This window comes from Hyperoodon ampullatus (genome assembly GCF_949752795.1).
Source record: "Hyperoodon ampullatus genome assembly, chromosome: 6".
In the NCBI taxonomy this organism is placed as follows: Eukaryota; Metazoa; Chordata; class Mammalia; order Artiodactyla; family Ziphiidae; genus Hyperoodon; species Hyperoodon ampullatus.
In genome coordinates, this window is record NC_136919.1 from 76,426,419 (window position 1) to 76,452,643 (window position 26,225).

Below are 26,225 nucleotides of genomic sequence, written 5' to 3' on the forward strand. Positions count from 1 at the left end.
TGACAGGAGGCCTTCTGGGGGGAGGTGATATTCAAGAGGAACCTGAGGAGGGAAAGTTGTTGGCCAGGTATGAAAAGAGGGGAAAAGAAACGCGGGGAGCAAGACTGCATCAGAGGCCTGGAGATGCTGCACTGAGTGAGAAGAAAAGTTGTTTGTGGTGAGGATTCCATTGTAATTCTGATAGGAAGTGAAGTATCAACCTACAGTAATAAAGAGGAAAGCTTTTTGTTTATTTGGGTGCTTATTACAGTGTACTTGGTACTGCACTGAGTGTTTTACCTGCATTGTTTTCATTTAATTCTCATACCCACCCTATGAGGTGTAGGTCCAACTGTAATCTTGATTTGTATTAGTTTCCTAGGACTGCAGTAAAAAAAAAAAATATCGCAGACTGGGTGGTGTAAACAACAGAAATGTATTGTCTCGCAGTTTTGGAGGCTAGAGGCCTGAAATCAAGTTGTTGGCAGGGTTGGTTCCTTCTGAGAGTTATGAGGGAAGGATGTGTTCCAGGCCTCCTTAGCTTGTCGAAGGTCATCTTCCCTCTATATGTGTCTGTCTCTGTGTCCACATTTAACCTTTTTATAAGGATACCAGTCATACTCGATTAGGGCCCAACCTAAAGACCTCACTTCAACTTGATTACCTCTGTAAAGACCCTGTCTCCAAATAATATATTCTGAGGTAATGAGGGCTAGAACTTCAACACGTGAATTTGAGGAAACACGAAACAACTCATTACACCATTTTACAGATGCAGAAACGGAAGCTTAGAGGGTTTAGATAAGCTGACCAAATCACACAACCATTGGGTCCAACCATGTAAACTTGCCATTTTTATAGCTCAGAAACAGTTGAATAGGGGCAATGTCATACTTTAAACCTAAGAAGTAGCAGAACTGGGGCTTGTTGAAACCCAGGTCTGATTCACCTTGTGCTCTTTCACCCAGTGCTTCAATTTGTTTACTAGCTTTTCCTTTTTTTCTGCTGTTTCCTCATGGTTCACGGGGAAAAGCAGTGGTATGGAGATCAGGATACCAAGGCGCTAGCCTGTTTGTTTCTGGTTCTTGAGTTTCTGGATGAGATACTCTTATATTTCAGTTTTCTATACTGCCTGTTTAAGGAGAGTGGTCGGAAATTATTAGAGTATGTGAAATTAAAAATTCATTGCTAGTAAAATGTTAAATACCTATAAATATACAGGTTATCTGAGTATAGATGTTCTATTCTTTTTTTTTGAAGAAGGGAATTACACCCCACCTTTTTTTTTTTTAACATCTTTCTTGGAGTAAAATTGCTTTACAATGGTGTGTTAGTTTCTGCTGTATAACAAAGTGAATCAGCTATACATAAACATATGTCCCCATATCTCCTCCCTCTTGCGTCTCCCTCCCACCTTCCCTATCCCACCCCTCTAGGTGGTCAAAAAGCACCGAGCTGATCTCCCTGTGCTATGTGGCTGCTTCCCACTAGCTATCTATTTTACATTTGGTGGTGTATATATGTGCATGCCACTTTCTCACTTCATCCCAGCTTACCCTTCCCCCTCCCCGTGTCCTCAAATCCATTCTCTACGTCTGCGTCTTTATTCCTGTGCCGCTCCTAGGTTCATTAGAACCACTTCTTTTTTTTTTTAGATTCCATATGTTTGTTAGCATGTGGTATTTGTTTTTCTCTTTCTGACTTACTTCACTCTGTATGACAGTCCCTAGGTCCATCCACCTCACTACAAATAACTCAATTTCGTTTCTTTTTATGGCTGAGTAATATTCCATTGTATATATGTGCCACATCTTCTTTATCCATTCATCTGTCGATAGACACTTAGGTTGCTTCCATGGCCTGGCTATTCTAAATAGAGCTGCAATGAACATTGTGGTACATGACTCTTTTTGAATTATGGTTTTCTCAGGGTATATGCCCAGTAGTGGGATTGCTGGGTCGTATGGTAGTTCTATTTTTAGTTTTTTAAGGAACCTCCATACTGTTCTCCATAGTGGCTGTATCAATTTACATTCCCACCAACAGTGCAAGAGGGTTCCCTTTTCTCCACACCTTCTCCAGCATTTATTTTTTGTAGATTTTTTGATGATGGCCATTCTGACCAGAGTGACGTGATACCTCACTGTAGTTTTGATTTGCATTTCTCTAATGATTAGTGATGTTGAACATCCTTTCATTTGTTTGTTGGCAATCTGTATATCTTCTTTGGAGAAATGTCTATTTAGGTCTTCTGCCCATTTTTGGATTGGGTTGTTTTTTTTTATATATTGAGCTGCATGAGCTGCCTATATATTTTGGAGATTAATCCTTTGTCAGTTGCTTAGTTTGCAAATATTTTCTCCCATTCTGAGGGTTGTCTTTTCGTCTTGTTTATGGTTTCCTTTGCTGTGCAAAAGCTTTTAAGCTTCATTAGGTCCCATTTGTTTACTTTTGTTTTTATTTCCACTACTCTAGGAGGTGGGTCAAAAGGATCTTGCTGTGATTTATGTCATAGAGTGTTCTGTCTTTGTTTTCCTCTAAGAGTTTTATAGTGTCTGGCCTTACATTTTGAGTTTATTTTTGTGTATGGTGTTAAGGAGTGTTCTAATTTCATTCTTTTACATGTAGCTGTCCAGTTTTCCCAGCACCACTTATTGAAGAGGCTGTCTTTTCTCCATTGTATATTCTTGCCTCCTTTATTAAAGATAAGGTGACCATATGTGTGTGAGTTTATCTCTGGGCTTTCTATCCTGTTCCATTGATCTATCTTTCTGTTTTTGTGCCAGTACCATACTGTCTTGATTACTGTAGCTTTGTAGTAGAGTCTGAAGTCAGGGAACACGATCCCTCCAGCTCTGTTTTTCTTTCTCAAGATTGCTTTGGCTATTCGGGGTCTTTTGTGTTTCCATACAAATTGTGAACTTTTCTGTTCTAGTTCTGTGAAAAATGCCATTGGTAGTTTGATAGGGATTGCATTGAATCTGTAGATTGCTTTGGGTAGTGTATAGTCGTTTTCACAGTGTTGATTCTTCCAATCCAAGAACATGGTATATCTCTCCATCTGTTTGTGTCATCTCCGATTTCTTTCAACAGTATCTTATAGTTTTCCGCATACAGGTCTTTTGTCTCCTAAGGTAGGTTTATTCCTAGGTATTTTATTCTTTTTGTTGCAATGGTAAATGGGAGCGTTTCCTTAATTTCTCTTTCAGATTTTTCATCATTAGTGTATAGGAATGCAAGAGATTTCTGTGCATTAATTTTGTATCCTGCTACTTTACCAAATCCATTGATTAGCTCTAGTAGTTTTCTGGTGGCATCTTTAGGATTCTCTATGTATAGTATCATGTCATCTGCAAACAGTGACAGCTTTACTTCTTCTTTTCTGATTTGGATTCCTTTTATTTCTTTTTCTTCTCTGATTGCTGTGGCTAAAACTTCCAAAACTATGTTGAATAAGAGTGGTGAGAGTGGGCAACCTTGTCTTGTTCCTGATCTTAGTGGAAATGGTTTCAGTTTTTCACCATTGAGGACGACGTTGGCTGTGGGTTTGTCATATATGGCCTTTATTATGTTGAGGTAAGTTCCCTTTATGCCTACTTTCTGGAGAGTATTTTTTTTTTTTTTTTTTTTTTTTTTTTTTGGCGGTACGTGGGCCTCTCATTGCTGTGGCCTCTCCCGTTGCAGAGCACGGGCTCCGGACGCGCAGGCTCAGCGGCCATGGCTCACAGGCCCAGCCGCTCCGTGGCATGTGGGATCCTCCCGGACCAGGGCATGAACCCGTGTTCCCTGCATCGGCAGGCAGACTCTCAACCACTGCGCCACCAGGGAAGCCCTGGAGAGTTTTTATCATAAATTTGTCAAAAGCTTTTTCTGCATGTATTGAGTTGATCATATGGTTTTTCTTCTTCAATTTGTTAATATGGTTTATCACACTGATTGATTTGCGTATATTGGAGAATCCTTGCATTCCTGGGATAAACCCCACTTGATCATGGTGTATGATCCTTTTAATGTGCTATTGGATTTTTCTTGTTAATGTTTTGTTGAGGATTTTTGCATCTATGTTCATCAGTGATATTGGCCTGTAGTTTTCTTTCTTTGTGACATCTTAGTCTGGTTTTGGTATCAGGGTGATGGTGGCCTCATAGAATAAGTTTGGGAGTGTTCCTCCCTCTGCTATATTTTGGGAGAGTTTGAGAAGGATAGGTGTTAGCTCTTCTCTAAATGTTTGATAGAATTCGCTTGTGAAGCCATCTGGTCCTGGGCTTTTTTTTGTTGGAAGAATTTTAATCACAGTTTCAACTTCAGTGTTTGTGATTGGTCTCTTTATATTTTCTATTTCTTCCTGGTTCAGTCTCTGGATGTTGTGCTTTTCTAATAATTTGTCCATTTCTTCCAGGGTGTCCATTTTATTGTCCTGTAGTTGCTTGTAGTAATCTCTCATGATCCTTTGTATTTCTGCAGTGTCAGTTGTTACTTCTCCTTTTTCATTTCTAATTCTATTGAGTCTTCTCCCTTTTTTTCTTGATGATTCTGGCTAGTGGTTTATCAATTTTGTTTATCTTCTCAAAGAACCAGCTTTTAGTTTTATTGATCTTAGCTATTGTTTCCTTCATTTCTTTTTCATTTATTTCTGATCTGATCTTTATGATTTCTTTCCTCTGCTAACTTCGGGGTTTTTTTGCGTTCTTCTTTCTCTAATTGCTTTAGGTGTAAGGTTATGTTGTTTATTTGAGATGTTTGTTTCTTGAGGTAGGATTGTATTGCTATAAAATTCCCTCTTAGAACTGCTTTTGCTGCATCCTATAGCTTCTGGTTGTCGTGTTTTCATTGTCATTTGTTTCTAAGTATTTTTTTTTTTTTAAATAAATTTATTTATTTATTTATTTAGGGCTGCGTTGGGTCTTCGTTGCTGCATGCGGGTTTCTCTAGTTGTGGCGAGCAGGGGCTACTCTTCGTTGCGGTGCGCGGGCTTCTCATTGCAGTGGCTTCTCTTGTTGCAGAGCACGGGCTCTAGGCACTCAGGCTCAGTAGTTGTGGCACACGTGCTCAGTAGTTGTGGCTCACGGGCTCTAGAGTGCAGTGTCAGTAGTTGTGGCGCACGGGCCTAGTTGCTCCGCGGCATGTGGGATCCTTCCGGACCAGGGCTCGAACCCGTGTCCCCTGCATTGGCAGGCGGATTCTTAACCACTGCGCCACCAGGGAGGTCCCTGTTTCTAAGTATTTTTTGATCTCCTCTTAGATTTCTTCAGTGATCTCTTGGTTATTTAGTATTGTATTGTTTAGCCTCCATGTGTTTTTATTTTTCACAGATTTTTTCCCGTAATTGATATCTAGTCTGATAGTATTTCAGTCAGAAAAGATATTTGATATGATTTCAATTTTCTTAAATTTACCAAGGCTTGATTTGTGACCCAAGATATGATCTTTCCTGGAGAATGTTCCCTGAGCACTTGAGAAGAAAGTGTATTCTGTTCTTTTTGGATGGAATGTCCTATAAATATTAGTTAAGTCCACCTTGTTAAATGTATAATTTATAGCTTGTGTTTCCTTATTTATTTTCATTTTGGATGATCTGTCCATTGGTGAAGGTGGGGTGTTAAAGTCCTTTACTATGATTGTGTTACTGTCGAGTTCCCCTTTTATGGCTGTTAGTATTTGCTTTATGTATTGAGGTGCTCCTATGCTGGGTGCATAAATATTTACAATTGTTATATCTTCTTCTTGGATTGATCCCTTGATCATTATGTAGTGTCCTTCTTTGTCTCTTGCAGTAGTCTTTATTTTAAAGTCTCTTTAGTCTGATATGAGAATTGCTACTCCAGCTTTCTTTTGATTTCCATTTGCATGGAATATCTTTTTCTCTCCCCTCACTTTCAGTCTGTATGTGTCCCTAGATCTGAAGTGGGTTTCTTGTAGACAGCATATATACGGGTCTTGTGTTTGTATCCATTCAGCCAGTCTGTGTTTTGATTGCAGCATTTAATTCATTTACATTTAAGGTAGCTATCAATATGTGTGTTCCTATTATCATTTTCTTAATTGTTTTGGGTTTGTAATTATAGGTCTTTTCCTCCTCTTGTGCTTCCTGCCTAGAGAAGTTCCTTAAGCATTTGTTGTAGAGCTGGTTTGGTGGTGCTGACTTCTCTTAGCTTTTGCTCGTCTGTAAATGTTTTTTGGGTTTTTTTTTTTTTGCCGTATGCAGACCTCTCACTGTTGTGGCCTCTCCCATTGCGGAGCACAGGCTCCGGACACGCAGGCTCAGCAGCCTATGGCTCACAAGCCCAGCCGCTCCACAGCATGTGGGATCTTCCCGGACCGGGGCATGAACCCGCGTCCCCTGCATCGGCAGGCGGACTCCCAACCACTGCGCCACCAGGGAAGCCCTGTAAATGTTTTAATTTCTCCGTCGAATCTGAATGAGATCCTTGCTGGGTAGAGTAATCTTGGTTGTAGGTTTTTCTCTTTCATCACTTTAAATATGTCCTTTCACTCCCTGCTGGCTTGAAGAGTTTCTGCGGAAAGATCAGCTGTTAACCTTATGGGGATTCCCTTGTGTGTTATTTGTTGTTTTTCCCTTGCTGCTTTTAATATTTTTTCTTTGTATTTAATTTTTGATAGTTTGATTAATATGTGTCTTGGTGTGTTTCTCCTTGGATTTATCCTGTATGGGACTCTCTGTGCTTCCTGGACTTCATTAACTATTTCCTTTCCCATATTAGGGAAGTTTTCAACTATAATCTCTTCAAATATTTTCTCAGTCCCTTTCTTTTTCTCTTCTTCTTCTGGGACCACTATAATTTGAATGTTGGTGCCTTTAATGTTTTCCCGGAGGTCTGTGAGACTGTCCTAAATTCTTTTCATTCTTTTTTTTTTTCTTTATTCTGCTCTGTGGTAGTTATTTCCACTATTTTATCTTCCAGGTCACTTATCCGTTCTTCTGCCTCAGTTTTTCTGCTATTGATTCCTTCTAGAGAATTTTTAATCTCATTTATTGTGTTGTTCATCACTGTTTTTTTCCTCTTTAGTTCTTCTATGTCCTTGTTAAATGTTTCTTATATTTCTCCATTCTGTTTCCAAGATTTTGGATATCTTTACTATCATTGCTCTGAATTCTTTTTCAGGTAGACTGCCTATTTCCTCTTCATTTGTTTGGTCTGTTGGGGTTTTACCTTGCTCTTTAATCTGCTGTGTATTTCTCTGTCTTCTCATTTTGCTTTACTTACTGTGTGTTTGGGGTCTCCGTTTCACAGGCTGCAAGTTCGTAGTTCCCATTGTTTTTGGTGTCTTCCCTCAGTGAGTAAGGTTGGTTCAGTGGGTTGTGTAGGCTTCCTGGTGGAGGGGACTGGTGCCTGTGTTCTGGTGGATGAGCCTGGATTTTGTCTTTCTGGTGGGCAGGACCACGCCCGGTGGTGTGTTTTGGGTTGTCTGTGAACTTATTATGATTTTAGGCAGCCTCTCTGCTAATGGGTGGGGTTGTGTTCCTGTCTTGCTAGTTGTTTGGCATAGGGTGTCCAGCACTGTAGCTTGCTGGTCATTGAGTGGAGCTGGGTCTTAGCGTTGAGATGGAGATCTCTGGGAGAGCTTTCGCCTTTTGATATTATGTGGGGCCGGGAGGTCTCTGGTGGTCCAGTGTCGTGAACTGGGCTCTCCCACCTCAGAGGCTCAGGCCTGACACCTGGCTCAAGCACAAAAACTGTCAGCCACCTGCCTGGTTGGCGGGAGGAGTCTCGGTAAAAAGCAGATTCTGGGGAATTCCCTGGCAGTCCAGTGGTTAAGACTCCGCGCTTTCACTGCAGGGGGCACGAGTTCGATCCCTGGTTGGGGAACTGTGGCAGGCCCCTGACGCTTGAGAGCAGAAGGGTTTAAAGTCAGAAGAACTGGATGAAGTGATGCCTCAGTTACTTGCTGGTTGTGGAACCCAGGCACAGCCCAAATCTCCCTCAGCCTGTTTCTCACATTAATGGAAGTTTGGAAGAAGTTGATTCCAGTTCTCATTGATGAGTTTGAGGGGTTCAAGGCTTCAGTGGAGGAACTACCTCCACTCAGCCCAAGGGCTGTTCCAGTGTTGTCGGGCTCTGCCTGTCACTCGTGGCTGGTGCACCTCCTTCCCGGCCCTCAGCTGACCTGGAAGCAGACACGAGATGTTCTATTCTTAATTTCCTTCTCAAACCAGCCTAAATGTTTTAAGCAACGTGTTAGTCCTGCACTTGTATTTTAAATACATTTTCTTGGAATTATTTCAGCATTCAGGGGTTCAGGCAACTTAATTGTCTAACTCTAGAGATTTCAGACAAATAGTTTTGTCAGTACCCAAAGAATAATTCCGTATTTTCTTCTCTAAGTATTTAAAATGAAAGAGCATTGCTCCAAATACGTAGATACAAAGACTTTGTCATTTTAGGAATTTAAGCAAACTTTCATTGTGAGAAATTGGTGTACCATTGAAGTGGAAGAAAAATAAAAATAAGAAGTGTTTATTTTTACTTTTGAATGTGTTAGTTATAGTCTACCATGTTTTCCAAACAAAAATTAGAGTGCATGGTTCACTTATGAAATCAGCAAGACAGAGTGGTGGCCATTGGCCTATCTCTGGAAATCTGAGATGTCTGGACATTTTAAGTATAGGACATAGATGAGTAATATTCCATCTAGGTTCTGAAACATAAATTTATACTCCTGCATGTTTTAGAGAGCCCAGAACCCAAGAATTCAAAGATAACTAGGGGCTTGTGAACCCAGAGCCCCACCTCTCTGTTACTTTTCACAGCCACATTTCTTAAAAGGAATCTCTGTACTTATCACCCTTTTTCCTCCCCACCACCTGCCTCTCTCTTCAGCACTTCATCCTCCACCTATTCCAGACACTCAGGGATCCAGTAACTGGCTTCAGGTACCCTCTAGGCTAAGCACAGCACTACCTAAGGAAATTTTCATGGACAAGGGCTCTTCCGTGGCTGAGATATGCAATTGAATTTTCAATCAGCAGTTACATTGTGTGTGTGTGTGCTGCCTTTATTGGGCCCCTGGTGCTGTGGCTGTGTGGGGAAGGCTGGAGTAAGCTTATTTTATGATTCCCATTATAATAAAATAATGCAATTAGCTTCTGGTTGGGAGGAGTGTCATCACTGGAGCCCTGATTTTGGTACTTCACATTTTCATTAGTTCAGTGGTTGGTGACAGTGATTTTCACTTCAGCCAAAATTTTGATTCATTTAGAGGTAATCTGATTGTAGGGCGAGATTAGACAAAATACCCTGGACAGGAATTCCCTATTGCTTGCTTCTCTCCATTACTCTAGGAATGTGGGAAATTACCTTGATGCAGCCTTAGCCTCCAAGGACACTGCCAGGCAAGCTCTCCCAGAGATTATGAGACAGAAAGGCTCAGACACCAAAGTCGGGTGTTGCAGTCACACGATTTATTCAATTTGAAAACATGCAGTGAGAAGCAAGGGGAAAAGATTCGAACACTTTAACATAGTTAGGTTAGGATATTAATAGGGTGAAAAGTCCATACTCTGGAACCTGTGCTTGCAATCTTTATATGTCCTGTCTCTGTGCGGTGTCAGCTTTCCCCAGTGATGGTGTGGTCACAAAGAACAGACCTGTGGTTGAACAAGTGGTCTTAGCAGATAAAAGGTGTCTGAAGCCAGCATAGGCTTGCTCCATCGGAGGGATGCAGGGCAAGTATACCTGGCCAGTAGCTATAGCTCACTAGTAATTTGTCTGCGTTTTGGGGCAGAGTATACATGGGACCAGAATTGGACATAATGGGTGTCACCAATGGGTGATCAATTTAGGATGATTTAGCTGTCAATCTGGAGGCAACATGAGCTGGGCTCTATTATGTATCGTTAATATTTTATTAGATAGGGAATATTTATTATTAACAATAATATAAAGTTATAAAAATATATTATTATTACCTTATATTATATCTAAATAAATACAATTGTAAATTAGACATTATTACATTTATTAATATTTTATTCAATATGAATATTTATGATTTACTTTGTCCTTCCATCAGAACCCTTCTATTTATAAGTAACATTCTTATTTGTTTCATTCTTTTCATCTATATTTAACATAAAAAAACACTCCATTTATTTTGTTTTTTAACATGTCTTACACGTTACTAACATACTATGTACACTATACACATCTTTTTAAAATATATATATTTATTTATTTAGGTTGCACCATGTCTTAGTTGCATGCGGACTTCTTAGTTGTAGCATGCGGACTTCTTAGTTGTAGCATGCGAACTCTTAGTTGCGGCATGCATGTGGGATCTACTTCCCTGCCCAGGGATCAAACCTGGGCCCCCTGCATTGGGAGCACGGAGTCTTACCCACTGGACCACCAGGGAAGTTCTGTACACTCTACACATCTTATGAATTGTACCTGAGTCTTACAAACTACTTGTTTTCTCAGTGTCTATGGAAAATCTTAGGAGTTTCATCCATCTGATTTTTACTTTGTCCTCTATACCAGTTTTTAAAAGAAATTTAAAGTATTTATTCAGCAAATTATGGTATATTCATACAAATGAAATATTATGCAGCTAGAAAAATGATAATATAGATCTATATTGCCATGAAAAAATTAGTCAAACAATATTCCTATGTAGAAATAACAGGTAGCAAAAGAGCGTGTCTAGTATAGTCCCAGGGGTATAACATTATGTGTGATACCTATATGCTTACCTGTGCATGGAGGTACCTGGAAGGATGCTCATCCAATTATTAACAGTAGTTTGCTCTGGATGATGACACTTTAGTTGCATTTTACTGTTTTTTGTGTGATCTACTGTATGGTTTGTGCAAATAAACAAGTATCATTTATTTAAAAATAACTGAAATCCAAACATATGTGTATATACAAATATGTATGCAAATCAGCATACCAAAGGATTATAATATCAGACCCTTTCTTTTGTAAACCAAAGACGTTTTGCAAGTAGAGAATTATTTTCCGACCTTCGAAATGTTTTACCTACTTTCAAAATGATAACCTTCCTATCTTGGGTCAGAGAACTGTAACAATGTCCCTTTAGCAGAATGTCCTAAACCTCTCTGATGATAAGACTCAGCCTGGTGGGTACCTGCTAAAAATGTAAATTTCCCCAGGGCCCTTCTCAGAGCCACTGAATCAGTATCTCAGGGAGGGACCTGGGATGCCTCAGGTGATTCTTATCATCAGGAAAATTTAGAAAGCTGTTCTTATAGAAACAAGTGCTACGAGCCATGTTTCAAGCTTTATTGAATGCCTCTTGGAAGTGCCTTTCCCAGGCCCAGCTTCCTTTGTTTTAAGAGGCCTGCACTGTTTTGCATGGCTGCCCTGGAAAACTGTTTGCAGCTTTTTTCTAAGGCCCCTTTCAGGTGTGAGGATTCTTTGACAGTTAAGGAGACACTTCAACAATTTCAATCTGTGTCTATCAGGGTACTGAGTTCTTAGGGCTAGAGGATTCCGGTGATAATTTTTAAAAAGAAATTCAGGTGTTGCCAGGGTCCCCTCTGGTCTCCCTGGAGGACTTGTGTATCACGTGGACAGTCCCCTGGGCCTCTCTCACCTTAGATTCCCTCCCTTGCATGGGAGATGAGGGCATTTTTCCTTAAAAAGGAAAATTATTACCTTATTAAAGTGTTTTTCTTAAGGAACTTATTCTGGGAGAGGGACCACTGGAATTCTTAGCACCAGAATCATATTTGAATTGAGAATTCTAATTACTGGCTCACTAGCTGGAGTCAAACGACATTTGCGGCATTTACCTTTCTAATATTGTACAGGAAGATTTTCACAAATATTCCCCAGCATTGCTTGTTCAGTTGTTGTGTCAGCAAAACCCCTCTTAAGTTCTGTTAAAAGGAGCCAAAAGGAAAACAACAATAATAACTACCAAAGACCTACCTCTACCCCAGCTGTGTGCAGTTGTTTTATTGCTGTAGAGGGGAGGGGCCGGAGAGCAGTGATGAGAATGGGCTTTGAGTCCAATAGGTCTGGAGTCTTACCCACCATCTACTCGGTGATGACCCTGGGCAAGCTGCTTTCCTCCGGGAAGTTTGGCTTCCTCATCTTAAAGTAGGGCAATAATGCCAAATATACAGGGACGATGGGAGGGTTTGCATTAAATGAGTTAAAATAGTGGTTGAAAGATTTGCGGCACACAATGTGCATTTGATCAATTACTTTCTATCCAGGTGTTTTTGTTTTTTAATGGAGGGTTAACAAGCAGCACCTGTCCCTGAAGAGTGTGGATTTTATATATTCGGCAATGTAGATAGTAGTAAAATAATGTTTAAAAATGTCAAAACACAGAGCACAGTGCCTCTAGGACCCAGGGCACCTTGCCAGGAGGGGAGGGTTCCCCCACAGGCAGAGCGCTCTCTCTAGCAGGGTCTGCCCAGATGAGACCATACCCCAGAAAGTGCTTCTAGGATCTCCAGGTTTGGAGTTGGATTATGCTCTATCTCAATTCCCTGTTAATCAGGCTGAGTACACCTTGCCTTGCCTGCCAGCCTGAGCACACCCAGACCAGCCCCGTAAGTCTCCTAGAAGCCTGCCCATTGACAGCCTTGCACCCCAAGGTCAGCCCAGACCACAGCCACCTCCTTCCAGCCAGAACTCCCCCCGTAACGCCAGGCTGGGGCCTCCTCAGACTTATAATCCATGCAGCTGACTCTGAGTTGCACAGCTAATTCTTTTGACAACTTTGTGGCCAGGTGAACCCATTGCCGAGTTCTTACACAGGGCGGGGCGGGTATGGGGGATGCTGGGGTTTGGAGTTTGTGCCACTGGCAGGGAGAGGAGAGGCAAATAGAAGGCAGCATCCATTTAGAACTGAGAACTTTCTCTCCCCGTTAAGTCTGATTCCTGATGTTTTTTCATCCTTTTTGCTCTTACTCTGACACCTTTTCATTGTAGTGATGATAGCAGCAATGCTAACATGTTACCAATAGTGGTAATAATGATGATGATGATGATGATGATGTTTAAAAAGAGGGGGCTCTGGGCTTCCCTGGTGGCACAGTGGTTGAGAGTCCGCCTGCCAATGCAGGGAACATGGGTTCGTGCCCCGGTCCGGGAAGATCCCACATGACGTGGAGCGGCTGGGCCCGTGAGCCATGGCCGTGAGCCTGCACGTCCAGAGCCTGCGCTCCGCAATGGGAGAGGCCACAACAGTGAGAGGCCCGCGTACCAAAAAAAAAAAAAAAAAAAGAGGGGGCCCTTTCTTGGGCTGTTCTCCCTTCCTGCTGTTGTTCCTCTCTGGTCTTCGCTTCCCCTAAACAAACCCGTTACCCCCCACCCCCTTTCATACCCCTGCACTGGGCTCTCTGAAACCCTTGATTCACAGTAAATGAAACACTCAGCTGGCCTCCACCTCCTTGCTTTAATTTAGACGGCTTTCTCCTGAGGGCATTGCTTCCTGATAGCCACCTCAAGGGATGCTTCCTACTTTAGATGGAAAGAGAAATCTAAGCAGGAGCTGGCTCTGTGGTCCAGGCAGAGAAGCTCCAACAAAGGCTCTGGGGCAGGAATGAGCTTGGCAGGGTCTCAAGAGCAACAACTACAAAGAAAGGCCAGTGTAGCTCCAGGAAGTGAGGTTGGGAGTGTGCAGCCTGAGCTGTGCTTGGAGAAGGCAGCAGGGTCCACTCATGTAGGACGTGGAGGCTGCCTTAGCTCAGGCTGCTATAACAGAACACCACAGAGAGGGTGGCTTAAACAACAGACATTTACTTCTCACGGTTCTGGTGGCTGAGAAGTCCAAGATCAAGGTGCTGGCAGACTTGGTTCTTAGTGAGGGCCCTCTTCCTGGCTTGTGGACAGCCACCTTCTCGCTGTGTGCTTACAGGGCCATTCCTAGGTGCACGTACGTGGAGTTAAACTTTGAAAGTGAGCAAGTGTAACATTAAATAACAAAATGTGAAGCCATGAAGGGCAGAGCAAAACTTTGAGTGCCTCTCTCCTGGATGTTCTTTTAGGGGCTGTGGGTGGCTGCTTGTGGAAGGAGTCCTTTAAGTGAATATGCACAGTTATTGGCATGGTCCTTTGATTTGGAAAGTTAAGGGGATGCCGGGCCTTGTCTCCTGAAAAGTGCCCTTTCCTCAGGCAGAGTTTTAACTGTCAGCACTTCAGTCGTACATGTACTTGAGCAATTCTTGTGCCTTGTCATTGTTTGTTTACATGTCTTTCTCTTCATGCTGTGAGCAAGCCCCCTGCTTTGTGTGTGTGTGTGTGTGTGTGTGTGTGTGTGTGTGTGTGTGTGTGTGTGTGTGGTACGTGGGCCTCTCACTGTTGTGGCCTCTCCCGTTGCGGAGCACAGGCTCCGGACGCGCAGGCCCAGCGGCCATGGCTCACGGGCCCAGCCGCTCCGCGGCATGTGGGATCCTCCCGGACCGGGGCACGAACCCACGTCCCCTGCATCAGCAGGTGGACTCTCAACCACTGCGCCACCAGGGAAGCCCAAAAGTGTTAAGTTTATTCCATTTATTTGAGGTCTTCTGACTATAATTTAAGGATCTTACACTGTAATACATAATGACGAGTTTTGAAAAATTATCTATTGCACAAACAATAACTACAATTTTTTTAATAACTACAATTTAAAAAGAAAAACACACAATCCTATCCATTCATCAAAGCATGTTCTCATATACTTTCCAATTCTTTTCTTTTCTTTTGTAATTTCTTGGTTATTGCCATCAGCAGAATAGATACTTTTTTTTTTTGGCTGCACTGCATGGCTTGTGGGATCTTAGTTCCCCAACCAAGGATCAAACCCATGCCCCTTGTAATGGAAGCGTGGAGTCTTAACCACTGGACTGCCAAGGAAGTCCCAGGCTTCTTTATATAATTTTAAATGATGGCTTGCTGTGCCAATTAAGTTGATTTGCTGTAATTTAATAGCCCTCCATCCTTGGACATTGATGGTTTCCATCTTGTGTTATAAATAGGCATACAGTGAAGTGCTGTCCCACCTCCCAGTCACCCTCTGTCATCTAATCTCCAGTCCCATCTTGCCATTGAAAGAGCGCTGGCCAGGATGAGCAGTGGTCCTCTTCCTGGTGAATGTCTTCTGTTGTTATCTTAGTTGAGCTCCTCAAAGTTCCATGTTGGCTATTCTTCCCTTCTTGAAATTCATTCTTCTCTTGACTTTTTGGACACCCTGCACCAGAGGATTTTTTCCTTCCCCTTCTGGCAGTTCCTCTTTTATCTCTATTCTGAGGACCTAAGCTTGCCCCTTAAATATTGGCATTCCCAGGGATGGGTTCTATCCTTACTCTTCTCCTGCCTCAGTCTTCATCACTTCTCTGAAAAGTCTCATTATCTCCCATGACTTCAGCTTTCTTGATACATTGGCGATTTCCAAATCTCTTCCTCCACTTCAAATCTCTCTACCCAAACACTCATCAATACCTGGCATATAGTAGATACTTGAACATCTCCACCTGGAGAACTCATAGTCCTCAAAACTCAATCAGTCCTTAACCGAATTCACCATCCTTCCTCAAGCCCCTCTCAAAATCTGCTCCCACTCCTGTGTTTCCTATTTTGGCAAAAGGCACCGTCATCTACTTAGTTAAGCCAGAAACCTAAGAGTCACCATAGGCTCACTTCCCTCTTCCTTACCTCACATCTGATCAGGCAGGCACCCAGTCTGCTGATTACACTTCCTTAATTTCTCTTGAAGTGGCTCCTTTTGTCTGACTTCACAGCCACATCATCTCTCACCTGCATTCCCACAAAAATCCTTTTTTTTTTTTTGCTGGTCTTGTCATTCTTACTGATGTCCCTCCCCACAGCTCCCACCCAACTCATCCATCTTCCAAGAAGCTGACAGAGTGATCTTTATAAAATGCCAGTCTAATTCCACTTCTATTGTGTCACAGTAGAACACTGCCCCTGCTTGCCTGGACAGCCTTACTTCCTGGCATCTCAAGAGCAAGCCCATGGTCTTCCTTCCTTGTTTCTCCACTTGTTATTTATTGCCTTCACCTGGAAAGCTCTTGCCCCTCTTTTTGTCTCACACTCATTCCTACGTGTCCTTTAGAATGTGTAAGTACCCCATTTCTGGAAAGCCTTCCCTAAACTCCATACCCCTAGTCTGGTGAGGAACACCTCTCCTGAAAGCCCCCAGACTACCCTGAGTCTGCCAGGAATGTCAACACTTACGTGGTTTCTTATTATTTACTGATTGTCTATTACAATAAACTGAACTCTCTGAGGATAGAGCCTAAGTCTTTTATGAGGGGGTTCTGACTTGACAGAAGGTGTTTGGTAATTACTTCTTGGATAGAAGTTCTTCAGAGAAAAAAATTCTAGGAGTGGGGTTCACATGTGCAAGCCCACATGTGTAAAATATGTACTACTATAACTTGTTTTTCCAAAGAGTTGTATTGATTTATACCGCCACCAGCAATGCTACTGTATCAATTGAATCACTTTTTTTCAACATCTGAGTCAGAACTATGTATTGTGCCAAAATATTTGTATTTCTACTGTAAAAATATGTCATCATTTGGAGTAGTGTGATGCAACAGAACTTTCTGCAATGATGGAAATATTCTATATCTACACTGTCCAATGTAACCACTAGCCACATGTGGCTACTGATTGAGCACTGGAAATGTGACTAATGTGACTAAGAAACTGAATTTTTTGTTTCCTTTAATTTTAGTTAATTTTTTAAAATAAATTTATCTATTTTATTTATTTATTTTTGGTTACATTGGGTCTTCGTTGCTGTGTGCGGGCTTTCTCTACTTGCGGCGAGTGGGAGCTATTCTTTCTTGTGGTGCGCGGGCTTCTCTTTGCAGTGGCTTCTCTTGTCGTGGAGCTCAGGCTCTAGGCGCGTGGACCTCAGCAGTTGTGGCACACGGGCTCAGTAGTTGTGGCTCACGGGCTCTAGAGCGCAGGCTCAGTAGCTGTGGTGCACGGGGCTTAGTTGCTCCGCGGCACGTGGGGTCTTCCCAGACCAGGGCTCAAACCCATGTTCCCTGCGTTCGCAGGCGGATTCTTAACCAGTGCACCACCAGGGAAGCCCTAATTTTAGTTAATTTAAATTTAAATGTATTCAATACTCACATGTGGCAAGTGGTTATCATATTGGACAGTGGAACTCTAGAGAGAAAAAGGAAATTGAGCAGATATAATTGCTACATTCTGGGTTCCTTTGTTCCTCTTTAAATGCTTAGTGGTGTAAGCTCATGCCACTAAGGTGTGACCAGTTCACAAATGCTGCCATTGTTATTATTTGTCCGCACCGCCTAATTTGGGAAACATTTTTTTTAAATGGCTCTTTCAACAGGAGAGTGACACCTTACATCAGGAATACAGCCAAAACGTCTAATTCTGGAGACTTGAAGGAAAATGGGAAATGTTACTCACAGTGCTTTTTATTCAGAGGCAGGCACTTAGCCATTCCAAAGGAGGCCAGAAGCCTAACACTTTCAGAGAGGCATCTGCTGTACTTGTTTTTCCACATAAACTGCCAAACTTGTTTTGATTAGGCAGGAAGTGAAGCAACTTTTCGGGGAGAGAGCCCGGCATCTGTATCTTGTCAGCTGGTCAGATCAGACCTTTTTACCTTTTACCTTCTTGTGAGTCTAGGCCGAGTTTCACTTTTCAACTTAAGAGCAGGATGGGCCATACTTTTTTCTCTTACAACATGGTTTCCTTAAGATTTCAAATCCAAGATTATATTTGTAATCAGTGTACCTGTTTTGATTCTCCAAATAATTTACATGCCCTTAAAATAAGGAAACGTTTATTTATCGTGCACAATTCTTTATACATAGAGGACTCTAAAACGAATAAATGTACTGAGTTGAATTCGATGAATCCTGCCTGATAAGCATTTGTGACCTACTTTTTTAAAGAAAGCCTTTGAAAAGCTGGTGATGGGAGAGGAGTTTTAATCTCTTTACTGGAGTTATTGGAAATGTGCCAAAGAGATAACCTGGAGTATATTTTTCTCAAAAGTCGTGTTTTAAACGTAGGGGTAGTGTGTATGTGTGTGTGTGTGTGTGTGTCCTCTAGGCAGGACAGAAAAAACTTCTCGGTTCCTTTTCGAAGAGAACTCGGAAGGAGGTTCTGCAAACCTCTCCAGAAAGGGTTCGTACAGGATGCGCACGCGACCTTGAGGGAAGAACCCGTGGACAAACAGGCCGCCCAGGGCTCGCTGCTACACGCAAACTTGCAGAGCTCCCCCGGCGGGCGCCCGGAGCCGGACCTGCTGCTCGCAGAGCTCGCCGCGGAGCGAACCATCAGGTCCGCCGGTGGGGGGGTTGGGTGTCGGGGCCGCGGGACGCTCTGTCCTCGGGGTCCCCCTGCTGCTTCCGCCCTCCTTCGTCCCCGGCCGGGAGTCGCGCGTGACACGGCCCTCTGCGGGGACCTCGAGGGCGCGGCGCCGGCGAACCCTCCCCCGGGTCGCGCGGGGGTGGTAGCGACCCATTTGAGAGTTTCCCGGGCCAGGCGGCGGGCGCCGAGGCGCTGCCTCGGGCCGGGGGCGGGCCGACGCCGCGCCGAGGGGGGAGGGACAAAGGGGTGGGTTCCCGCGGGCCGGCACCTGGCTAAAACCCGGCTGCGGGTCGGAGGACTGACCTGCCGCCCGGAGGAGGAGGAGGAGGAGGAGGTGGAACTGGGTCCTGGACCTGCGCGCCCACGCGGGACCCGCGCCCGAAGATGCCGGTGCGAGGAGATCGCGGGTTTCCACCCCGGCGGGAGATGTCAGGTTGGCTCCGAGTAAGTGCCCTCTTGCGTCCCGCTTGGTTGGGAGAAGGGTCTTGAGGACGGGGCATGGGAGCGCGTGGTGGGCTTCCCAGATGCTCATTAGGTGGCTGGAATTCTCCCATCCGGAGGTGGGGTTGAGGGCAGGGACTAGGTTTCACCGGACAGAGGTGGTGGCTTGTGGCCTCCAGGGCTTCTGGACCCTTTTCTCTGTTCTCTAAAGTCACTTGGATTTCAGGTTAAGTCGCGAGTAGGGAAGACTGTCTTGAACTCTGTCTTGGATCGCTACTACTTCGGGGGCATCTCGTTGTTCCTGTTGTGTCGCCTGCCCTATGCCTTTGTGTTTTCCTTCTGTGTTTCAAACCGCACTCTCTACTTGATGCAAAATTACAGGCGTGTGTGCGTGAGACAAACTGACAACTCTCTGGAGACCAGAATCCTCTCTTTCCCTTTTAATCAGTTGCCTCTGCAATATACGTAAAAGTTATTTGCAGTAGGGAATGGATGTGTACTCTGGTATTATCTTACCTGTCACCAGTTGCTTTTCTTTTGTGTCTTCATTTGTAAAGTTTCTGCTTTACACAGTAGGTTATTTTAAGTTATAAATAATCAGGGTTTTGACTACAGGGTTTTAACATTCTTGAAATGTGGATGAACTTGGGAGTGAATACTCCAGGGCTTAGTAATGGAAAGGAATACAGCCTCCCACCTCTATTTTAGCTTCAGTTCTTAGCAGCGCTGCTTCCTTGGCAGCTGTCTGGCCTGAGTAATGGTTGTGGTTTCCCTGCAGTTCTCAGCGTAGACAAATCCCATCCTATTGCCCTCCCTCCCTTCCTTCCTTCCTCCCTCCCTCCCTCCCTCCCTTCCTCCCTCCCTCAGCTAGGGGAATCCCAGCAGAGAAGAGGCCCTTTTCCTCAGATCTCTAGGTGGTCTGTGCTGGGTGCGTTGACAGTCACCTTGGGAGAACAGGTCCACCTGTGTCAGGATTATTCCTGGGAGAGACAGTCTACACGCAAACCTTGGAAGTGGACCATTTTCATTTTAAGTGAGGAGTTACTAGTAGTGATTGCATTTGTGGCAAAATGCCATGTAATATCTTGCCTGAGAGAATGAAATATGGTTATTCAATAAATTTTCATGAACAACTTCGCTTCAGTGTGGGGAATACAAATGTTAAGAGTGTGCCTCTACCACACTGTCTTGTTGGGGAAGAATGCAAATAATTAAGACTCTGATGCATTCCAATTAGAAGCATGAACAGGATGCTGTAGTTTCCCCTCTCTGGGGAGACGAGAGAAGGAGGGTGCTTTACTAAGGCAACGGTGGCTTTTGAGGTGTTTCTTGAGCTTTTTCAGAGCTGCTGTCAGAGATTAATGAAGGGAGATTGTTTTCCCCCTGAGTTGCTGCTGTAGCTTTTTCAGGACCACACAGCTGATAACTTAATGAGCGCCCACTTGTGCCGGTCCACTGTGAGCAGGTGGGGTACAAGATAAGCAAGACTCAACTTCTGCCGTCAAGAGTCGTCTGTTTGATCTGAAAAGTTTAGATGTTTTTTAAGACCCTGCAAACTCTCTCTGTTGGGATACCTGCGGCTTAAGGAGGGAGTATGCGATACAGATGCACACTCTGCAATACAGAAATGCAACAAAGTGTGGGTTTGTTCTGTGCACACTCCCTTCAGGGTTTCTTTTTGGGAAGAAAGTTTGCCATTTGAACAGATACCTCACAGGGTAAGCCAGCCTAGAAAATGGGGCTAATAACGCGTCTCTAAGACGAGGACTGAGTGAAATGACATAGGGTGCCTGGCTAGTGGATGCTAAGTAGACAGTAGCTAGTATAGTCATCCCTCAGTATCCCGGGATGGGGGGGAGAATGGTTCTGGGACCCCCCTCAGGTACCCAAATCCAAGGATGCTCAAAGCCCTTTATATAAAATGGTGTAGTATTTTCCTATAACCTAAGGGCATCCTCCTGTACACTTTAAATCCTCTCTAGGTTACTTACAGTACCAGATACAATATAAATATTATGGAAATAGTTGTAAATACAATGTAAATGCTGTGTAAATAGTTGCTGGTGTGTGGCAAATTCAAGTTTTGCTTTTTGGAACTTTCTGGAATTTTTTCCCCCCCTGTATATTTTTGATCCACAGTTGGTTGAATCCTTGGATATGGAGGGCCAACTGTAATAAGAACAGGTGCTGAAAACTCTATTAAGTGCTGGGCTCTGGGTTACTAAGGACCGATAGGAGGTGCCAGGTATGTTAGGGCAGTTGCTGAGGGAAAGAGCAAGAGATGCTCACACTCTGTTGAAAGGCTTTAAATGCCAGGAAGAGAACTTTGAGAAAAAGGAAAAAAAAAGTCACAGAAATCCCTAATGTATTAATGACTTGACTTTTCCTATAAAGAAGTGAACCAGTTTCCCAGTAAACAGGGCTACCCCACACACCCTACACAGGGAATATTACTCTTTTGGGGGCTCTCATATGCTTAAGACCCAAAATATTTTAGCATCACCCCCTGGGGAGTTCCATTTGCAAGGGTTTCTGCCTACATTTGTTTACCTTTTAATCTGATTCTTTGTACATTGACAAAAGGTCACAGCCAGACATTGCTCTTATGCTGGAGAAGTTCCTGGGAATTCCGAGGGAGATAAAAGCCCTACAGTGACTTTTGAGCTTAGCAAGGTTTTCTCTCCTGAAGAAGGCTTTCTTTTTAGGAGACAGAAAAGTTTTTGAAACTAGGCGGGGCCACTGTAGTCCTGTGTACTGTCATATGTTCTGTAGTTAAAAGCTATGCAGATTTGGCGGGGGTGTGGCCTGAGGTATGGGAGGGGCTGTTGGGGTGAAGACTCAGGAAGGGTTAGTAATCACGCTGAAACTTTCAACATACCTCTACCGAATATGAGCCATCCGGGAATTCCTTGCCTAAACCCTAAAACAAATCCCATTGAGGAGTTGTGGCTGCAGATTAGCTTATCGAGGTTGAGAGCTGACACCCTATAAAATGCCTTATTGATCAGGCTCTAAGCAGTAATCGGGGCCAACAAGTGCTGGCTGGAATGGCCTTGGACCAGCCAGCCTTGGTATTGAGAGGCATTTTCCATTGAAAATTGGGTGGGTGCGGCAGAATGATTATCTCACGTGTTTTACTGAATTGTTTCTTCATCCTAAATCCAAGGGGCAGGGTCAGAAACATACAGTCAGACAGAGGTCAGATTTAACACCTATTTAGTGGGTTAAAAACTTCGATGTTTTACATGGGCTTTTAAAAAAATTTATGTATTCATTTATTTATTTTTGGCTGTGTTGGATCTTCGTTGCTATGCACGGGCTTTCTCTGGTTGCGGCGAGTGGGGGCTATTCTTCACTGGGCTGCATGGGCTTCTCATTGCGGTGGCTTCTCTTGTTGCAGAGCACAGGCTCTAGGCGCATGGACTTCAGTAGTTGTGGTACGCAGGCTCAGTAGTTGCGGCATGCAGGCTCTAGAGCAGAGGCTCAGTAGTTGTGGCGCACGGGCTTACTTGCTTCGCGGCATGTGGGATCCTCCCAGACAAGGGCTCGAACCTGTGTCCCCTGCACTGACAGGTGGATTCTTAACCACTGTGCCACCAGGGAAGTCCCTACAATGGGCTTTTTTAAGGTTAAAAAAGAAATGTTCCCTAAAACGATTTAGAACCTACTTCATCCCCACAGGAATTTTTATGACGACCCTTGTGAGAGAAAGCTCGTATAGCTAGCAAATTTATGAGGGTCTGAGGTGGTATTCCCATTAAAAATTTTGCAAAAACTGTATAACAGCAATGGAGAAAAGTTATCAGCCACTCAGTCCTAACATCCGGTATTGGCAATAGCTAGTTCCAGGTTTGAAGGTTACCTAGGAAAGCAGTCGATTAACTTTGTACACTGCCTATGGCACCGTGTGAGGAAGAGAGTTCTGAGTTGGAAAGTACCTGCTTCCACTTTTGCAGCTTGATTAGGAAATGCCCTTCTTGGAACTTAGCGTCTGACTGCTAGAGCCTGGACAGGCCTGCATGGGCCTTCCCATGACGGTGACTGTTTCACTCGGGTTTTTTGTTGTTGTTTTTTTTTTTAATGTGGTACGCAGGCCTCTCACTGCTGTGGCCTCTCCCGTTGCGGAGCACAGGCTCCGGACGCGCAGACTCAGCGGCCATGGCTCACGGGCCCAGCCGCTCCGCGATATGTGGGATCCTCCCGGACCGGGGCACGAACCCGTGTCCCCTGCATCGGCAGGCGGACTCTCAACCACTGCGCCACCAAGGAAGCCCTCATTCGGGTTTTTTAAGGGGGCTCGCGCCTCCATCTTCCAAAGCTGTGTCAGTCTCGATAACCTGTGAACTCAAAAGGGAGACTCAGGGCTGTCATATTGAAAAAATGCCTATTAAATTAAACATTTTCTCTGCCTTTTTTGCTGTCTTCAAAACAGTGTTGTTTCCTAAGTGTGCTGTGCAGACAGATTTACAGGTGGCACAGGGAGGGACGTAGCCCAATCTTTAATTACTGTGCATGAGCCTTGTAGTTCAGGACTAAAAAACATAAAGCCGATCACCAAACTCATTTATTTCATGGATAGATTGCTTAGAATGAGACAAAAATAAGTATTAAATAAAACGGTGAGTTCGATTTAAGAAAAATAGTAAATTATCAGGATGAGTGGTATGAGAATAAGGCCAAAACTGTGAAGACGGCCCTTGAAATCTGAGATTTGGAAAATACTCTTAAAATATGAGTGTGACGTTTAGGTATGGAGCGCTAGGTGTACCTCAACTGCACCTTCAGGAAAGTCAGACACAGGATGGCCCAGAAAAGCCAGGAAAGTTGAATTTGATGGACTTTGTGTCTTAATGTGTACATCTTGCTCTTGTCCACCCAGTTCTCTTTTCTGTTGCTGCAGACAGTGTATTCGTGAAGCGATTTAAAGTCTTCCCTAAGTCTCATTCCTCTCTTTGCTTCCCGCAAGCCATTCTGCAATTTTAAAGTCTGTTGGTGTGACATTTGTGGTAGGATAGAGTGAAAAGGGGGGAAATGCTTTGGCACTCCTGGGGGACATCACCATGTTACCAAGTGTATCGCAGTCACCATCCGTCAGCGCCTAAGAATACAGAGACCCGAGCAGCCTCACATGTAATACATCTAACTCTTTAAAAATGGAGCTTTTATTGGGTCTGCAGAATAGGCTTTAACAAGGATTGTTGTAGGAATTGGAAGTCTTGAGGTAGGAAAAAAGAAACCCTGCCGTGACCTGGAGAAATGAGCAATTGAAGTTCATGTTCATGATAGGTGAATAAAACCACAGTAGAAAACACTTTGCTTCAGTCAGCAAAATCCCTACTTGTGTGTGCGTGCACACTCTTTATGAGAAGTCCTAGGCCTTCAATTAGTAACTTTAGTCATTTAAAATCAGTACAGTTATTTGTTTAGTGCCTCTGCCAGATGGTTAAAGTTAAATCAGGTCTTTAACCTTAAAAACGTAGTGCAGCTTTTCTTAGTCACTTATACACCATTGTGTGTTGCAAACCATAGCAGTATAAATTCCAGTAATCATGAATGTTTATTTTAACTTTCAAACTAAATATTTAGCCTGATTAGAATATTCATAGATTATAGGTTCTATTTGTGTTTCTCTTCCCCCATCATTGTATGTGAGTGTTGAGGGGTTGGAGAGTTTGGAGGGTGGCAGGAATGGTAGTAGTGGTGAAAGACTCTTGATAGATCCTTTGAGAGTAAAATATTTGTTGCGTGTTACACAGGAAGCTCTACTGACCCCAGAATTTCAAATTATACCATTAATTATAGCAAAGACTTCATGTCACATCCTTGAATACAAATGTTTACTGAATTTTACCCATATGCATATGTAAACATGGATTTCAGAGTTAATATGATAATTATTATTTGTATTGTAGACTTTACTCAGCCATCTGAAATATATACATTACGTTCACAAGAGAAAATGACATCATCTTTGAAAACTAATTATAGTATGCTTCATCTGACAGACACCCTATATAAGCATGGGACTAAATATAGAGCTATATATTTATAGTTAGTGACAAGTCAGAGGCATTTAGAGAGAATATATGTAATACATTGTGGGAGAGAATTATTGGGATAGTTTGCTGGTCGGTAAGAGTTATTAGGCTGTAATTAATAGATAATGATTAGAATCCAGTTGTATCTTTTTTTTTTCTTTTCTTTGGGGGGGAGCGGTGCCATGCCACGCAGCTTGTGGGATCTTTGGACCCTGGCCCCCCTGCAGTGGAAGCCTGGAGTCCTAACCACTGGACAACCAGGGAATCCCAGAATCCAGTTGTATGTTTGCCATTGTATGTGTTAGAAAAACCTTTGATAGAGATGAGAGAACACTGCAGATACTCTATACTTTGTCACTTAGTTGAAGGTGAACCTGGGAAATAATGCATTCTAGTCATCAGTAGGATTTACTGAACTCCTCTTCTAAGAGTTGTAGCTTCTTGGAGCTTTGTTCTTCGGAGGAGGAAATAATGTTCCAAGTGTAGCTGTTTGTTTCCATTCGCTGAGAGCCATTTCTTATAAGGGAAGTGTTCCAAGTCCTAGGCTCTGGGGTTCCTTCTCTGCCTCCTCTTGCCCGGAGCACCTGAGAGCCTGGGTGACGGGGAGGAGGGGTGATGTAGCTGTGCGAGGCAAGTAGCCCGTTCTCAATCCTAGGAAGGCTGTTGCCAAATATATCTAGCAAAGCAGAATGAAATTCTTTGAAGGAGTTAGTATTAGCAAAACTCGTCCGGACTTCCCTGGTGGCTCAGTGGTTAAGAATCCACCTGCCAATGCAGGGGACACGGGTTCGAGCCCTGATCTGGGAAGATCCCACATGCCGTGGAGCAACTAGGCCTGTGTGCCGTAACTACTGAACCTGCACTGTAGAGCCCACGAGCCACAACTACTGAGCCCTAGAGCCCGTGCTCTGCAACAAGAGAAGCCACTGCAATGAGAAGCACTGCAACGAAGAGTAGCCCCCGCTCCCCGCAGCTAGAGAAAGACCGCACACAGCAACGAAGACCCAATGCAGCCAGAAATAAATAAATAAAAGTAACAATTTTAAAAAACCCATCTTTAAAAAAAAAACAACAAAACTCGTCATTTCTGCTTTTGAAAAGAATGAATAGTTTAGAAGAAACTTCCTGATGAGCTCATTTTTAGAAGTCCAGTTCCTCCCTTACCCTTCTTCACTCAGGCTGAATCAGTTGCCTCCTGGCCTGTGACAGGTTAGCGTGCACATGCCAGTGTTTATTCGAGCCCTTATCACATCTGCCACATGCCAGTCATTTCCCGTCAGCTGTGAGCCCCTCCCTGGTCTGAGTCATCTTGGTCACCCCAGAAGCTGACAGGGCACCAAGCACATGCACTAAGTGTTGACCACATTGTACTGACTTGATTAGAAGGCTTGTTGCATAAACTAGTAAGAATTGAAGACATCGAGAACTTAGAAAAGTGGATTCCTGACATTGATACAGTGAG

At 43.5% G+C, this 26,225-nt stretch overlaps 1 protein-coding gene across 4 annotated transcripts in view; it reads left to right on the forward strand.

Annotated features, from left to right (window-relative positions):
• Positions 1–18,668: 18,668 nt before the first annotated feature.
• TJP2 (tight junction protein 2) overlaps positions 18,669–26,225 on the forward strand; it is a gene marked incomplete at its 5' end in the record, with an annotated part of 84,860 nt that continues 77,303 nt past the window's right edge. For all 4 annotated transcript variants that reach the window (XM_079705677.1, XM_079705679.1, XM_079705682.1 and 1 more), the window contains one exon: positions 18,669–18,728. In XM_079705677.1, the coding sequence (XP_079561803.1) occupies positions 18,669–18,728 (60 nt within the window). The remainder of the gene's footprint in view (positions 18,729–26,225) is intronic.